Source organism: Nelusetta ayraudi, unplaced genomic scaffold, assembly GCF_046127955.1.
Source record: "Nelusetta ayraudi isolate G7.1 ecotype Tasmania unplaced genomic scaffold, CSIRO-AGI_Nayr_v1 ptg000059l, whole genome shotgun sequence".
In the NCBI taxonomy this organism is placed as follows: domain Eukaryota; kingdom Metazoa; phylum Chordata; class Actinopteri; order Tetraodontiformes; family Monacanthidae; genus Nelusetta; species Nelusetta ayraudi.
Window position 1 is genome coordinate 1,521,231 of NW_027466109.1, and position 17,923 is coordinate 1,539,153.

General features: G+C 48.8%; 1 protein-coding gene across 1 annotated transcript; it reads left to right on the plus strand.

Moving 5' to 3' along the window:
- The first annotated feature begins 794 nt into the window (after window positions 1-794).
- lrrc52 (leucine rich repeat containing 52) lies at window positions 795-15,669 on the plus strand. The gene is made up of 2 exons (XM_076039458.1): window positions 795-2,554; window positions 14,645-15,669. Exons 1-2 carry the CDS (start codon window positions 1,903-1,905, stop codon window positions 15,001-15,003), a joined length of 1,011 nt encoding a protein of 336 aa, XP_075895573.1. The 5' UTR covers window positions 795-1,902; the 3' UTR covers window positions 15,004-15,669.
- The last annotated feature ends 2,254 nt before the right edge of the window (window positions 15,670-17,923 follow it).

The following is a 17,923-nucleotide window of genomic DNA, read 5'->3' on the forward strand; positions in this document are numbered from 1 at the left end:
CGCACACAATGGTAAGACATGAGACATCCCATATACTGTATACGCTACCCACAATATGATGTTGTGCACTTTAAGTCATGCCCAAGTGCAACAAGACACATACACACACACACACACACACACACACACAAACAGAAAACACACACACACACACACACACACACACACACACACACACACACACACACACACACACAGTCGAGGTACCTCTGGAAGCTGACACCACTGGGTGCAGTCAGAGAGGAAAGTTACACTAATGATTGTGATTGCCAGGCTTTAGCAGGGCCGTTATCGGCGAACATGATCCAGCAGGGACATCTGGACCGTGGAGCTCGTGATGGAGAGGGCAGACGGGCCAGAGGAGAGCATCATCGATCAAAAAGGTCTCATTTTCCTCCAAGCTACCGTACATGTCTGGCCGAATCAAGTTTTAATCTAAAAAAGCTGGCAAAGGGGCTGTGTTCTTTTTTCTCTCTTCATCAATTAATCATTCTGACTGAACTGTCAGTGCAATTCAAGAAATTTGTTTTTAATTTTTTGTTGCCCTGGGTTTTTCTTCTTTTTGGGTCTATTCTTCTCTGTTGTCCAGGCTGTAAAACCTTTAACATACTTGATACTTGGATTTATTTATTTATTTCACTTAGAGGATGATTTGGAAAACTAATTATAGATGACCCGAGGCTGGTGGTGATACATTGGCCTCAATGCGCACAACTGGATACATCACTCAACTCCAATTCCTATGGATGATGATTTACTACTTGGAAAAGAGAAGAAACAATAATAATGACACGCGCGCGCACACACACACACACACACACACACACACACACACACACACACACACACACAGTCCCATCTGAACGCACTAAGTTGACGACAATGTGCTGGGGGACAGATGAAGGAAATTAGCCATTGGACCACATAAGATAACTCCATGCACGGCTGCTGCTGCTGCTGCTTTCAGGCGAGATTATGATTGACTTGCTTTTCATGCACGCACATACAGATGCATGCGAGTGAGTGGGAGAGAGAAACAAGTGTGGGGCCTTTGTTTCCCTGACAATAATACGCTGGGGTTAGTTTGCTTTCTTTTCTATTCCCTCAAGAGAGGAGCAACACCTGGTGACGTCACCGCTCCCAATCACATCACTGCCGACTCTCTCACGGGGCGAGCGCTACTTGAGCGCGTGCAGAGGTGCGCGCGTGGGGAGACGGAGGAGACGGGGAGCGCAGCGCGCGCGACCACTTCAGAGCTGCCGAACACGAGGAGAGGAGAGGACGCACTTTGCCTCGCGCTCCTGAGAGACAGCCGATCCCGTCTGCTGCTGGTGCTGCCGCTGCTGGACAGACCCACACACACACACACACACACACACACACACACACACACACACACACACACACACACACACTCATGACGGTCAAGGACGTGTGAAACCGAGGTGCATTCCAGCGGAGACACCGGACATCAGGACAGGACGGAGCCGTTTGCAGCCATGTGTTTGGAAAGTCGATAACGCACAATTTGGAGTCCGCGGGGGGGTGATCGAGGCACCGAGTGGATCCAGTCCGGTGACAGACAAGCGCCTCTCGGTCACCTTCTGAAGCGATGTCTCGTGGGGACGTGCGTGACGCGCCTGTGTGCGTGTGACTGACCGATCAGGTCGTCTCTGTTTTTCTTTTTGTGAGCGGAAAGACAACAACAACTACAACTACAACAACAAGAACAAGGAGGAGGAGAGAGGCTGGCTCCACGCAGCGCCGCGCCGGGCTCTTGGGGCAGCCGGGTCCCTCCACACCCCGCGCACGCATCCACACACCCATGCAGGATGCCCGAGGAGCGCCGGGGAGTGCTGGTCCAGCTCAGCCCGAGTTCATGACGCTGCGGGCGGCCTCGTCATGCGTCTCCTGGCCGAGCCCAGCAGAGCCCAGTCCCTCCGGCTTCTCTTCCTCTTCATCTTCGTGATGGGGGCGACCCCCTCCCCGGCTCTCACGGCCGGCTGCCCGGACAGGTGCGTGTGCGACGACCAGCTGGTGGTCCAGTGCGCCGGCCAGGATCTCACCCTGTTCCCCAACGACCTGCCCCTGGCCACCCGGCAGCTCATCATCTCCAACAACCGCATCGCGGACCTGCCGGCGCTCCAGCTCAACTATCTGTCCGACCTGGTCTACCTGGACTGCAGCAACAACTCGCTGAGCGAGATCTCAGAGTCGACTTTCGGCAACCTGCGGAAACTCGCCTACCTGGACTTGTCGTTTAACGTGCTGCTGCAGATCGAGGACCGGACTTTCGGGCCCCTGGTGTCCCTGGTGATGCTCCGGCTGACGGATAACCCGAGTCTCGGGGAGATCCATCCGGACTCGTTCTCGGAGAACATCGCCCTGCAGGTGCTGGATGTGAGCCGGAACAACCTGACGGCGCTCAACATCAGCAGCCTGATCGCGCTGCCCGCGCTGCGGTCTCTGGGACTGAGCGGGAACCCCTGGAGCTGCGACTGTGACACGGAGGACCTGTGCCTGTGGGTGCAGATCGAGGGCTTCAAGTTCCAAGGTGAGGGTGGAGACTGGAGTGACAGATTGTAGCTCACTGCGTGAGAGAATAAGTTACTTTTTAAATGTCTCTTAACGGCAGCTGCAGCCCCCAAACGATGTTAATAATTAATTACATATGCCTAAACTTTAGTCACCAGCCCTGCTCTGTCTGTCCTGCTGGGATGGAGCTCTTGCAGATGGTCCTTTGTCTGATTGGCAGGATGTTGGATTCATCTCGCTGGCCAGTTTCCTGACAAGTAAACAAACCGAGAGCCAAAGATGCAACGAGGTCTCTTCGTTTGTTATTGTTCAAATCAGCCAATTGAGATAATGCGGTTTAAGGCGGATGGTCAATTTGGCCCACAGCGGTGAACTACTTAGTGGCCTATGTCGATCAAATTTTTGTTAATTCTTTTTAAAAACAACCTTTTCGAGGCGGGTCTTAATTCATGCGCGCTCACATGGCCTTCCATTTGTCCACACACAGCCTCATTCTCACACTCGTCAACACTTCGACCTCAGAGTCCCAGAACCATTCGGAAAATTTGCTTTCCTTGACTCCTGTCTGCAGCGTGTAATCCCCCCCTGGAGCTGCCTGTCGTGTCTCAATGATGTCCCAGCTAATGAGCAGATTTGCATCTCAGTTACCTGGAAAGTAAAAAGTCACCTTAGACCGACCGGCAAATCGCTAATGACGAGGCCCTCTGACCTTCCTTCATAAAAATATCAACGAGCCCCGCGCAAGTGAAGCGGGTCGGGCCTTATTACCGTGTGGCCTTGCTTATAATAATAATAATAAGAGCTGTCGCTGCTCATCCAAGTGATCTCACATCATTGTCCCTCTGGGTGCTGTGGGGTTCGGGGGGTGGGGGGGGTAATGAAAGGATGATTGTGTCCTTTTGTACCTGTTCTTTGTCTCATGAGCCTCTCTTACCTCTGCACATGCCCCAGCCCCCCCACCCTCCTCCAATCCAGATGGTTAATGACGGGACTCAAATAGAGCTCCGTCGCCCCCGCGCTGAGGGCAGCCTGTACGTGCGCGCGCGTGTACGTACGTACGTACGTGCGTGCGTGGCGAAGCGAAAGTGACTCAGGCCACTCAAGTGTGGGGTGAGTCAGTGTGTGTGTCACCCAGAGGTTGCGGGAAAACCCTAAAGCGGGAGTGCTTTGTGGGATAACAGGGATGCGATGCACAGCGAGGGAAAGGAAGAAGACGACAATAACGCCTCTGCAAGAAGAGAGCAGCTCCCCGCGAGTTGTTATCTCTCTCACACACACACACTCACACGCACGCACTCGAGCAGCTTCTTTAAAAAGCCGCGCAAGCTGGCACTTTTCCTTTACAATCGGTGGAAAAGCGGGTCAGAAGTACGAAGAGGAGGAGCCTTCGGCTCATTGCGGGTCAACATGTACTCTATTCACTGGTTGAAAACCCATCTAATGAGCTGCGTGCACCCCAAAAACACACACTCACACACAGGCAAACAACAATGTTTACCTGTTTGTCAGAGTAAAAAAGGGGTCGTGTTGAGTTGAGCGAGTGTGTGTGTGTGTATGTGTGTGTCAGAGGCTGAAGTGTGCGTCAGCGGAGGAACAGCCTCCTGTCTGACTGCAGGGCCTTACGGCTCTAATGTACAGAGATTGCAGCTGTCGCTGCGCCCGAGTGGGAGTCAGGTTCACAGAAGGGCTCTAATGCTGCCGCGCCGCACAACACCTGAGGACAGTAACCTGGTTTCCGTCTCGATGCAAAGACGATCTTTTGTGAAACTTTTGCCTCGTTGCACGTCAGTCTGAGGCGTCGTGAGCAGTCGCCCTGGAAGCAACTTGACAACTTGATGTGAGGTTTAGCATTTAGATGTCTTGATATATTTTGCATGAATGAGACAGGGGGAGAATCTGGGTCTACTTACTGGTCAGTATTGATTGTTGTTGTGAACCTCGTTGCTGTGCATTATGGGAAAACCTGAAAGTACACTACTTGTGCATGAACATCACAACTTTTCTCTATTTTTCCTTTTAAAATTGTATGTCAACGACCACTCCAGTCCAGTATGACTAATGCTTTGCAGATTTTATGTGTTGCTGTTTTGTTTTTTTTGTTGCTTTTTGTGAATTTTGGCATTTCACTCGCCCTTTTTCCGATGCTGTACCCAATGCAAATTGTGCATAAAACCAGGGAGATGGAAACCTCAGCTAGTGAGTCATGCAGCAGCAGCAGTCTTTAAAATCAATGCCTGTGCAGAATGCCAGGCAGAATAATCGTCTGTTTGAGCCTGATGGTTCCATTTCGCTCACTCCCCCCCCCCCCCCCCCCCCGTTTGTTAGCTGTTTGTTTGTGTTTTTGCGCGCTGTGTTAAGTAAGTCAGTTCCACTCCATGGTGTTTGTGCCTGGTGACGTGCCTTAACTCCGGCAGCCCGGCTAAGTCGAAGCATGGCGGCGAAGAAGCGCCGGAGCTGGCAGGTGCAGTTAAGTCTCGTTTGACGGCGAGCAAATTAAGACAAGAGGTAAACACACGCAGAGGAGCGAGAAAATACAGGGAGACGCTGATTATGAGATCCTCTTAGACACTGCACTGCATAACGTGTCATTGAGTAAAGTGGTTAGTGGCAGGACCTAAATGCAGCAAGGCTGTGGGTTGCAGGAAGAAGCTGACACAGAGGAAGGGAGACAAGGACCATTTATACAGGAGGGCAATCAACAGACACAGGTGAAAGTCATTGGAGGGATGAAAAAGGCTACAGAAAATACAAGAGAAGACAAAACAATCAAAATGTAACCGGAAATGAGCAGACGACAGACCATAATATTCATCACAAGTTATCTAACAGTTAAAATAAATGCAAATTCACTGGTTTTGCTCTGCATTTCTTTCCTCTGGTGCTTTGCTTGCCCAGTAAGCCACTCTGACCTGCACCTCCTCTGTGGTTGTAATGAGATTCCAGCCTGTCGAACAATCTGCAGCAGCCGACAAGTGCCTCAGCCTAATTGAACTCAGGTGCTGGTCCCTCGGCTTGGCTGGCAGAGTATTTGTGTTCTGGCTGGGAAAAATATTTTCTGGCCGCTTCACCTGCCTCTGGCCCCCGAGAGCCAGAGGCAAAGAGCCCAGACAGAGGGCCACGCGTGGGGCAAGAGTTAAATATTCATAAAAGAAGAATGAGAAACAAGAAGAAAGGTTGGCAGGGTTCAGAGGCGTGAAGAGTGAAAGAAAACAGCGGGGCTCCTTTTTTTTTTTTTGCGTCACTCGAGTTTGGTTCATCGCTCATAAAAGAGATTTTTTTCTTCTTCAGGGACAGATGAGAGGGAAGCGGTGAAGCAGCATGACTTAAGACTTGAGAGCAAAATGAGATAAGACGGAAAAGGCTGCAGAGGGAGGTGGGGGATAAAAATGACTAGAACGGATAAGATGGACTTTGCGTTAAAAAGGGGGGGGGGGCGAGGGGGGAACACACATGCAGAATACAAAGGAGTGGCCGGCCCTCTGCGGCCCAGATCTGTCACTCACGTCCATTAAAACATTCATAATGACAAGGAGCCATTGATTCAATTTAATACCAGCAGACCTTCCATTATTTATCAGCTGCAACGCACCCTCAGACCCGTCGGCTGCCAAGGAGCGTATCAGGTTCAGGCGGCCCTGCTCGCTGTAGCGCAGCCGCTGCATTCAGGTATTTATACGTCTGTGCGCATTTCACGGTGCCCGATTGATGCGACTCAAGACGCGTGCGCATGTGTGTGTTTGTATGCGTGTGTGTGTGTGTGTGTGTCTGTGTGTGTGTGTGTGTGTGTGTGTGTGTGTGTGTGTGTGCGCGATATGATCACCTGAGGCACCTGGTTACGGCAGCGTCTTTGTGTGCCGGTGCGTTTTTTGCGAACCAGACGAGGAGAGTAGAAGAGTGGAGCAAATAATAAAATTAAATTAAAAATAAGAGACGGGGGAGAGAGCGAAGATGACCGAGCAGAAAACCGAGCGAGACGCAAGGACGGCCGAGGAGTGTAGGAGATGAAACGGCCAACGGAAATAGAGGGATAAAGAGGGAAGGGAGAATAACGTGGTGGAGTGGGAATGAAAAGTGGGAGGTGATGAAGGCCGATAAGAGGGAGCGATGGAGAGAGAGAGAGAAAGAAAGAGAGCGAGCTGTTGCTGTTTGACCTTCACTCTCTCGCTCGCTCGCTCACTGGCTGGCTCCCTCTCTCTCTATCTGCCAGAGGAAGAAAGATGGAATGTAGAAATGATGGATAAAAAGGATGGTGGTAATCTGACTAATGCCTGTATTTGAGCGAAAGAGAGGAGCGGCGAGAAGGCGTCGCAGTTATTCAGCGCTGGTGGATGTTGTGGAGAAAAGGTCAGCTATTCTTAGTTTTTAACCAGCACCGCTGAGCGCTAAACGGAAGAGAATCTCCGGCTCGGCTTGTGAGAATGGAAAGGCCGTCGGCAGGTCCCGCGACTCCGTCAGCGGAGAAAAGTTTCACCTTGTAAAACTTCAGCGTCTCGGTTTGATTCAGTCAGGACCCAGAGCATGAGGCCGTCTGTTGCTGCTTTGACTTGCTTCTCTTTGTGCTACAACACACACGCACGCACGCACGCACGCACGCACGCACGCACACACACACAGATCTGGTAATCTGCTCTTTTGTGTTGTCATAAGGGGCACTAATGCATTAATTCATTAATGCTGTTGGTTCCCCTGAGAGCGCCCCGTTACTTTTTGCAGAAAACAAATTTTGGCCAATGAAATTTCGGAATTTTAGAGCAAAATCTGGCAGACAGTTTCAAAATATTATATTGAAATCTGAGAGCTGTGTATTGACAGCAAGATTTTCTAAATATCAGCAAAAAGTCAAAACGTTGTGGGAAAACTGATGCTGAGAACTTGACGTCCCTCAGGTCATCTTCACTTTTAGAAACTGTTTTTAATGTTTAATGTCGTCCTTCATGTGTGCTTTTCTTCCAATACTGCCTTTCATCTTTCACCTCAGCCAGTCACAGAAACTAGAGATGGAACAAGCAGTGAGTCCTGACGCAGGTGTCTTCCAGGTTATATGTACTCGCACCTACTCACTCGCTTGCTACGCGGTCAGACAGTTAAAATTGTCTGGGAAAAATACAAAACTTAAAACCATGCCAGCGGTGTTTTTGTTTGTGTCAGCTTTCTCCTTTAGCAGTCTGCTCGCTACGGTACGGTTAATTCCCCCGGTGAGCCTCGCTGACGGTGAGAATAGAAAAGCTGGGGAAAAAAAACACCTTGACGAGCGAAACAAGACGAGCGTTTCACCGTTTCACCCCCTCCAGCTCTGTTCCTCGCACGCGAGACAAAAACGTCTGCACTTCCTCTCGGGGGTCACCGCGGCTGCGTCCTGGGATTAGCGCCGCCTCAGTTGACTGATTGATGAGGTTTTTTTCCCCCCCCCCGCCTTTTCGCGAAGGAAAGGTCAAGATTATCTGCGGGTCAGGCAGATAGCGAATGGCTGAGCTCTTAACAGTTGTAACCTTGACTTTCAGACGTCACCTGGCCTGAAAGCAAAGTTTAATCGCGCCGTGAAAAAGAGAAAACGGGAAAAAGGCTGCTGTGCGCGTCCGGTGCTCGATCAGGTGAGGTCAAAAGGTCAAGGAGGCGGCGAGAGACGCTAGAAGCAGGAGCTGTGTGAAGACGCGGGCTTGTACGCACGCAGTAAATGTTGCAACTCAAGGTTCTCGCCGCTAATTCCCGGCGATTAACAGCGGAAAAGGGCACGCGGGTGTTGTCGTCTGCCCCCCCCCTCCCCCCGACCACCACCACCACCACACCGCAAACTGACTCCCAGCTACATAGGAGACCGCGGCCTCCCTCATTACCATACGCATTGGCATAATTAATCTGCTTATGAAAAGCTGTTTCCACTTCACAGCCCTGGCGCTGCCTTGCAGGTTAATGCGCAGCACCTCTCGTTATCGGCCGCGCAGCAACGCAAACACGCTGTATGTTCACGCAAGTGTGAGGAACACGTCCACCTTTTCTCCCTCTCTCTCTCTCTCTCTCTGTCACTGTCTCTCTTTATTATACCTGCACCACGGCGCCAACCCGCAGGAGGTCGTCCCTTGCATTTTGCATTCCGGGTCCGGTCCGAAAAGAGAGCCGGAAGCTCGATTGTTATTCCCGACCCGCTCGTCGCCGACTTCTGTGAGTCGAGTTCATCAAAGAGTCAGCGGCGCTTTTTCGGTACATGGCGTCTCACCCCCCGCCTCCAGGGAGGTGATAAGCCCCGCTTGCTGTCATCACTTGTCTCGGCGCACAAGTCGGAAACGATCCAGCTGATGATTTGATACGGCGGCCGCATCATCGCCATTCAACACGCACGCGGGCTTCGTCTGTGCAGTCTATCCGCGGTCAAAACCATCAACCTTCAGGTCCTCCGAGTGTTGACATTTATCCAATCTCCACTTCTTCAGTGAGCCTTCACTGTGTTTGTCTGTATCCGCCTTCATCCAAGTGCAGCGTGTGTTTTTTTCTCGGATGGCACTATTTTTGTGCGTCTAGCGAACCCCTGAACGGAGCCATGGGCCTCAGTGTCTGGTCCCTGTCACCGCGCTGATCACAACATTACCGTAATGCAGTTGAAGTCACGCATCTGAGCTCGGCCAGGAAAGTCGGCTGACCGCCGAGGTCGCTTGAGGAGGCAGTGGGGACCAGACGGCAGTGATGGAAACATGGGGACGGATTTGTCAGAAGAAAAAAGGCAGGGAAAAGACATTTATTTGGAAGAAAAATGCTCAGATCAGAGAACCTCAGGGGCTCAACGTGCATTTTAACTAAAGGCTTCGGTGTTTGTCTTCCAAAGCTTGTTTAAAGTGGTCTTAATGCGGCTCTTAAGGTTGTGAAGCACTGAAATAGTGACATTAATGAGTAAATAAGAGCACAACGTGTTCAGACTGAACTTGTTGACTGACTGTCTCACTTGTGATTGTCTCACTCTTTGTTGTCATATTGTGACATTGTGCAATTTGGAAGACACAAGCTTGTGTAAATGTAGAATCTTTCTTAGTTGTACATTCATTTATGAAGAATTATCATGTCAAGTTCTTGCTGTCAAGTTCTGTGTTAGTTTAGTTTCTGTTTATTGTATCATTACTTCCTGTTTTATTTATTGTTTGTCCGACTAGTCGTCCCCGGCCTGATAGTTTTCACTTGTTGTGTTCACTTGTTCCCTCCTTACCTTGTGTGTATATATAGTCTGCGTGTCTCCCTTTGTCCTGTGCTAGCTCATCTTGTTCATTGCAACAGAGAGCAAACAACTCCAGTTCACATCTTGTAATCAGGTCTCGTGTGTCTTGTCTCGTATTTTGTCAGTCTGTTTTTTGTTTGCTCGTAAGAGTGATGTTGATTTTTTTGCATTTGGGAAATTAAAACATTGCTTCATTTTGTACTTCTATTTAAGTCATGCATTTGGGTTCAGTTCCTCAAGTCCTGTCCTGAACAAGAACTTCAGAAATGTGTTGCGACCCATTTACGGCCAGTTTGACGTACACAAAACTCTTAATTGAAAAACCTCTTGAGTTATATTCAAAAGCTTATGTTTTGAATATATCAATAATAAGAAGTTTTTTTTTTTAATTGTTTTCGCAATCATCAAAACCGGGTCTGGCCTGTTCCATCAGCACACCCTCAAGTATCAAAGTTTACAGAGTGGCATCACCCTGGAAATAAAACTGCCAAGGCACACTTTATCACAGGCAACATTTGCTGCAAAGAAACACAAAGGGTGGGGGTGGGGGTGGGGGCGAACAGGGACAAACAGAGAAAATGTCAAGGGCACCACTGCCAGAACGTCTGCTTGGTTAAGTGGCCGAGTGACAAGATGAGAGGGAAAACAGAGAGTGACGATGAAACAGACAGTGAAATGAGTCTGAATCATCCCCGAGGACACCTTCTACTGTGTTCCCCTGTAATACTCTAATTATTTTCCCCTTATCTGATTAAAGAGAGCAGTCACAAATTCTCCCTGAAGTAACGACAAGAGTCTCTGGTTGGGAAGGACAAAAAACAGAAGATTTGCACCGTTTCACAAAGCCTTTTTTTTGTTGATTCGGGAGATAAGAAGCCTCCCGTCTTCGTGCGTTTTACTACGTGCTAATATTTAGACTAGATGTCATCAGACATCAGTGTTTGCCCACCCCGGCGGTTCGCACTGCAAACTCATTTTCGCAGGAAGCCGGCTTTAAAGCGGGTGGGAAGAGAGAGGACAGGGCCTGGATTCACACAATGACAGCAAAGTGTGTGTAAAGTCGAAGCACCAGTTCAAGTCCGAACTCGACAATAAACAAGTCTGAGTCGAGTCGAGGCTCAAGTCCTAAAAGTTCAGGCTCATGCTGGACTAGAACACTTCTTCTGTCTCGCAGTGGATTGAAAGACCTGGAGAGGATGAGGGTCCTGGTCACATCTGTGCTACAAACTCTTGTTTTGTTTTTTTTAAATGCAGCTGTTGTCAGCTAATAGCGGCTCTCTGGCCACGCTGGATAAAGTTCAGTTAAAATGTCTCTGAGGCAGCAAGAAAAAAAAGAGAGAAAAAAGTGCAGAGCTTGAGAAAAAGAATCAAGCCCAAAATAGATCCTGCTATAAATTATCATGGCTTAATTGACCTTAATGCTAATCCAGAAAAATCAGTTTGGGACATCCCAAGGTGTGGGTGAAGGCGCAAAACGGTTCCTCTTAAGGAGAAGGAAAAAGCCTCCAGGACAGAAGAGAGGAGGAGAGACAGGCTCCGAGGTGGCCCTGGGTTCTTCTTTTTTTTTCACTTGGTCTTAAAAAAGAAGAGACTTGTAACTCCCTCCCTTCCTCCCAAATCCTGGTCCCGTCTCAGAGACTTGTCTCCTTTCTTTTCTATGAGATGGCTGCAGCATCGGTTTGCCAGGCGTGCCCTTTGTGACATCACAAAAGGCTTTTTTATATATCAGCAGAAGGGGATTTTGCATCATGTGGGACCTCAAAAGACAGAAATCAAGAATTTTTTAAAATTTTTTTACTCTGTCTTTTCAGATTCTAGTCATAATTATATTTTGATTCAAACTGGCTGCATTCACTGCTTCCGCTCGATTGTCAGTGTCATATCTCCTGCAACATCTCCTGGTGTCCTGAACTTCTAACCTCTGCAGGCATCACATGTCTCACGTCCCACTTCTTAGGCAACGTCAGCGTCCAAGCGTCCCCCTGCAACGCCAATCGTTAAGGCAGAATTGATGAGGAGAATCTCATCAGAACCGCTGCAGGATGTCTTGATGAAGTACACGCAGACAGACGGATGTCAAATCATCAGATTGTTCTCTTCGTGGCTTTGACCCAGGAGGAGTCAGAAGAAGGGACACAAGTTGGTTTTGCTTCTTCCACAAACCTGCCCAACACTGAGGCCTTTTCTTTTTTTTATCTTGACTTCCTGACGTCCGCAGCCTCGACTCTCGCATCGTAAAAGCAGAATTATCGATCGTGTCGGACTGTTCTCGCAGTCTTCCCTCCATCGCTCATCTTCACGATCAGACCTTTGGCTCCGTGGCTGCTTCAGCGCAGTTTAATTAACATTTTCAGCAGCAATTATCCATCCATCAGCGGACAGGACTCCAGCCAGATGCTGCTCTCCCACCTTCCCCTGCTCCTCCAAGGTCGGGCCCACCACACCCGTCCAAACCCCCCCCTCTCCCTCCAACTCCAACCCCCGACGCTGATATTTGCCCTTTTCTCTCAATCCCCTCTCAGCGTTTTTTCCTTTCATATCGAGAATTAAAAAAAAGTCTTATCTCTTTCTGGGGAGCACAAGAGCAATTAAGCATGCAGGAAGGGTGGGAGCGGAGGAACGGCAGCGCTCGTGGCATGAGATGAGTCGATTGAGTAGCCGGCGCACTGTATCCTGTTCTCCGCCTGCTGATTGGATACACACAGGACGGCGCAATGCTTCACAATCATGCTAATTAATATCTGTGCGGCTTCTCCGTGTGCTAATGTCGCGACAGACAATGTAAAAAGGAAGAGTTCCTAAGCAGGATGTAACTCCTAACCAACTTTCCCTATTAGTCATGACCTTTCCCTATTAGTCATGACCATTTTAGCGCAGTACACTTATTGTCTAGGGCAGGGGTCGGCAACCTTCACTATCAAACGAGCCATCTTTTCCCATCTGCCATCAAATAACATTGACCTGGATCTGGCTGTTTTTGTGCCTTCATAACATTAGCTAAAAACCTTTGCGGATCCGGCGCAAAGATGGTGGAGATAGTAAGTAAGTAACTCGAAGCAGAAGTTCAACTTTGTCATCTATCCACACCGTCTTTTTGCTTGCGTTCTTTTCCGTCTTAGCCGTGCTATGTTAGCGAGCTGCTACTTCTGTAATCCTCCAGGTCTTCTTCTTCTTCCGCCTTCAGAGAGTAAAACCAAAGCACCACAAAAGGCCTGGTGTAAGTACTTTTCAACGTTTCCGTGCACATGCGGATATTTTTGGAGACGGGGCGTGAAAATGGCTAAAACGCTGACCCCTGCTTTAGGGCAATAAGTTCGCCAAGGCAATGTCCCAAATCATGAGCTTGTTTTTTTAACCGTCCTGACAGTACCTTTTCTTCTTCTTCTTCTACATCTTCTGCAAAATGCAAGCATACATTGACCACCATCAGTCACGATCACAGCTTATCACTCCTACACCTGTAACATCAGTGTATATATAAAATGTGCCACCGAAGCGAGAAACATATCAGCTGATTAGCGAACACTGACGTTAGCTACCACGCCAAATCATCACAAACCCAACAGAGTGTCTCCAGTGTTGAACACTCTTTCTTTTTACATTTTGCTTTTCGTGTGCACTCTTGTGGCGCTAATACGTTAACAATATGTTCGTGCAACGCCCAAGTGCACGATTCAGAATACGCCAGTCGTTAATGAAGACGTCCCAGGATTAAATCTGCTCATTGTTTGACAAGTTCTCTGCCTCCTTCTGGAACTGGATTTGTGCCTGCTGATTACAATATTCCTCATTATGAGCGGCAGATGTTTTGTCATTGTAAACGCTCCTCTCCTTATCTCCCAGAGGCCCCACAGCGATTTGTTGTGTGTGTCATGATGAGCGTGTCGTGGTGGCTGACGTGTCAGAGGCAGAAGTGTGGTCACCTCTCTGTGCCACCGCACGTGTGCAGCATAGCAATGTTGCCATGTCCTAGACACCAAAGACCTGCATTAGTCACAGGAGGGGTGCCGATCGCTGCAGTGCCTCCTGGGATTATTAATCACAAAAAAAAAAAATCATGCAAATCGTTTGCAGCTGTTTCCTTACAGCTTGTATCTTAGCATCTCTTCCTCCAGAGTCATTAGTTGGCCTTGTGAACCTTTATTCGGTCTTTGCCATCTCTGCCCTTCACCTATAGCCGATATATGCTGACTCGACTCTGCAGCTGATCTTTTGAAAGGTCTTGCTTGTGTTATGCAAAAATCCCTCATCAGTGATTTCCTGTCAGTAATATGCATCTCACAGCCAGTCAGCGAGCAATCATTGCCTTCCTCTATTTGAACTGTTTTTCAGACAGCATGCGTTGCGTTAAACAGTTTTGGAAATTAGCACTTTGTGATGTCGCAAAGGGCTCTTCTGCCCCCTTGTTTTTTGTCCCCTTCCGAATGTGGCAAGGCGCAGAGGGCCCGGGCGGGCTTCGAACCCCAGACTCCCGGGTAATAGCCATGCGCTCTTAACCACACATGATCCGCCACTGTCACTTCTTCCCTCCTCTTTTCACAAGCCGTGCTCTGCACAGGCTGCCACACAAATGAGGATCCACATACCCCAGACTCCCGGGTAATAGCCATGCGCGCTTAACCATTCGGCCAAAGGGATATCCCCTTGGCCAAGTAGCCAGGGCGCATGATCTATTGGAGGCATAGTGACACACTAAACACAAACAACAAATCATTAGTATTAGCGAGAAGCAAAATGATGATGACCAATTTTTGAAGATGGCTGTGAACAGAGGGCTAAATATGCTGTTTTCTGTGGAATATAAAGGGTGTTTTGTTTCTTTTTTTTATTAATAGGAAAAGCTGCTGAAGTCCAAACTGCTTTCTGTGTGTGTTCTCACCCTTTATCACCCTCTATCCCCACCCACAGATGAGGGCCAGACAGTTTGCCACAATCCCCCCGAGCTGGCCGGCCAGCGGCTGGCGGAGGTGGGCATGCAGCTGCGGGCGGACTGCCACCAGGGCCTGGGCTACTGGGACTACCTCTTCTTCATCGCCATCGGTTTCGTCATCTTCTCGGCCGGCACGGTGTCGGCCTGGGTGATGGGCGTGCTCATGGTGCTGTACGAGCGGTACACCAAGCGCAAGAGCGAGGAGCTGGACAGCGGCGACGAGGAGGACAGAGGAGGAGGAGGAGGTGGTGGGGGTGGTAGTGGTGGTGGAGGAGGTGCAGGTGGCGGTGGGAACCAGGGGAACGGGGACTTGAGCAAGCCCAGCATGGAGGTGTGACAGACCTGAACGGGGTGGAGGACTCGGCAACGAAGCCACATCTGACTGTCTTTCTGTGTTACAGATTTAAATAAGCTCAGTGTACGCTCTTCACCATAATGGACAGTGTGTGTGTGTGTGTGTGTGTGTGTGTGTGTGTGTGTGTGTGTGTGTGTGAGAGAGAGAGAGAGAGAGCGAGAGAGAGAGAGGGAGAGAGAATAAGAGCGATAGCAATAAGGATGAATATGCCTTCACTTTAGAAGTACAGAATGACCTCCGAGCTTTATCGAGAGCAATAACACCTCTACACGCGCAACTTTTCACACAATTATACCATAACATACGTATATACATACATTGCAAACACGCAGGCGCGCGCGCACGCACACACTGCTCATGTCAGCACAGATAAATAACCCTGCGGAGTTTTTACTTTTTCCGAGTGGGCGGATGCACTGGTGCACCTGCGTGCAACATGAAGCACTCTCGGGTAACATCATCCGAGTGATGATTATGAATAACAAAATATTCATGTTATGTGGGCAACGCACGCACACACGCACGCACACATGCACACACAGTCATGAACACACAATACATTATCAAATATCGAAAGGTACTGGCGGGGGGTCACAACGAGAGTGATGCCTTATCTCTGACTCAATAAAGAGAGATTAAACTCATGCATTTTAGTATTAAGACGTGATTTTCCTGAATGCCTTGAAACAGTCACTGTCGTCCGGGAACCAACCATGTGAATGTAAAGTGAACTAAACCTACAACCATCCAACATCCAGGATGGAACTTGGAGACCTGAAGAGTTCCGTTGCTGCTGCTGAGACAAATGTGAAAGGTGTAAATCTTAAAGGGAACCTGGTTGGGGGTTTCAGCCACTAGGGGCACTCCGGAGCAACGTTTTGACTTGCATATTGCGTTGACACTGTCGTGAAAACCGTTGTTCAACTAGTCGCTAGTGAAAAGGACTAAAGACGCACATGTAGCTCTCAGGAAATCTTAGAAAAAGCTTTTCTCGCCATCTCAGAATGTGAACATCACTTTATTTTCTAAAGACGACGCTAAAAATAGCAACTCAACATCCTCCTTGTCGGTGCCGCCGTCTAGTTTTCGCCTCAGTGTTGGCTCTGTGACATCACCAACACGTGTGTTCAATCACAAAAGTGAGCACATCTCAATTGCCGACATCATGAGTCAAGCATCCATTAAAGGTGTTGCACAGCATCTTATCAAAGTTTCTACAGTAAATGAAAAAAATGACTCAGTTAATAAAGTCAATGAAAGCTCTGCCCCCCCGCTGTGGCGAGCTGAACACTTCCCCGGTCACACAGCAGGGGGGCGTCAGCGGCTCCAGACGGAGAGGGCGCAGGCGACAGGTGACATAATTCATAAATGGACCCGAATGAAGATTCTGTGCAGACGTGTTCATCTGAGGACAGACGCGTCAGCTTGTGACGCAGACCACATCTGTCTCGTACTTCCTGAGTTGCTGTCTGACTGCATTCTGACGCAGGGCATTTTCTTCACTTTCAAACAAGGTTTTCTTTTGTGTGTGAATTAAAAAGAATGGAGACATGAGTCAAAAACAGGTGAAAACACTGATCGCAACTAGTAGAAGAAGCGGCCGTGATGCTCTTGAGTCTGGCGTTAATGGATTAAACCCTTCAAAGGTCCCATATTACTCTGGTGTTCTTTGTTTTTTTAATCCTGGGCCTGAATGGAGCAGCTTCAGAAAGTCTTCACATTTACCCCTCTGTTTACAGCCTCCTGCTTAAATGATAGATAGATAGATAGATAGATAGATAGATAGATAGAAGATAGATAGATAGATAGATAGATAGATAGATAGATAGATAGATAGAAGATATATAGATAGATAGATAGATAGAAGATAGATAGATAGATAGATAGATAGAAGATATATAGATAGATAGATAGATAGATAGATAGATAGATAGATAGATGTGCTTTATTGATTCCAAATTGGGAAACCACTCAAATGCTGATGTTGATGCTTTTTGGGATCTTCCACTTGTTTGAATGGGGACAAAAACAAAGTGGATGTAAGGCATTTGGGATGGGGGAAAAAACACCTAGCTGGGGCTGACAACACTAACGGAGTGCCCTTTGTGACATCACAGAGGCATGCTGTCCAATATGGTCCAATATGTTGATTATTTAGGAGAAGGAAAGGACATACTTCTTCGGCTCAGGAACTTTTTGCAGAAATCCTCCTACCATTGCAGCATCATGGGACGGTATCACATTTCCCATACATGTGTCTGTCTCCGTGCTTTTTTCCCAGCTCAACCCTCCCAGTGCCGCCTATCTGGGGCGGGTTCGGGGAGCGCGTGCGGACGACCAAGGCCGTCCCCGCCGCTGATAATGACTCTGTGTGACGGAGACCCCCTCGCTCGGCTGCCCTCGCGTTGCAGTCGGCCTATGGATCAGCTGCAAGCGTGTGCGCGCTTGCGTGTTCTTGTGTGCGTGACACTCGCCGTTAAAAGTGGGACACGGCGATCACACAGCATCTCTGCTGGCCGGGCAGACGGAGTGATTCATGGGCCTGGACTGATCCAGGTCCTAACTCGCTTCCTGCTCCCTCCTCCATCCACCGCGCTCCACTTCCACCCTCCTGCCCATCAACCCGACAGATGCCGTGTCGGGACGGGGTGGGTGGAAGAAAGAGGGGTCACCATGACGCGCGGTAATTTATCCTCATTGATGCGATTCAGTACAAAGACTTGATTGATAATCTTTTAGAATTTTTTTTTTTTTTGCTGTAGGGTGGCTGAATGGCTCCTGATGAATGGACCCAGTTGAATGAGGACTCTTTAGAGTGCGTGTGTGTGTGTGTGTGTGTGTGTGTGTGTGTGTGTCCTCTTATTTCACGGACGTTTACTTATTACACAGACATTTTACGCTG

Bases quoted from the DNA above. Each gene is read 5' to 3' on its own strand.
- lrrc52 (XM_076039458.1), top strand. From the start codon at position 1,903: ATGCGTCTCCTGGCCGAGCCCAGCAGAGCCCAGTCCCTCCGGCTTCTC. The intron at 2,555-14,644 runs GTGAGGGTGGAG...CCCCACCCACAG, and splicing joins CGAGGGCTTCAAGTTCCAAG to ATGAGGGCCAGACAGTTTGC.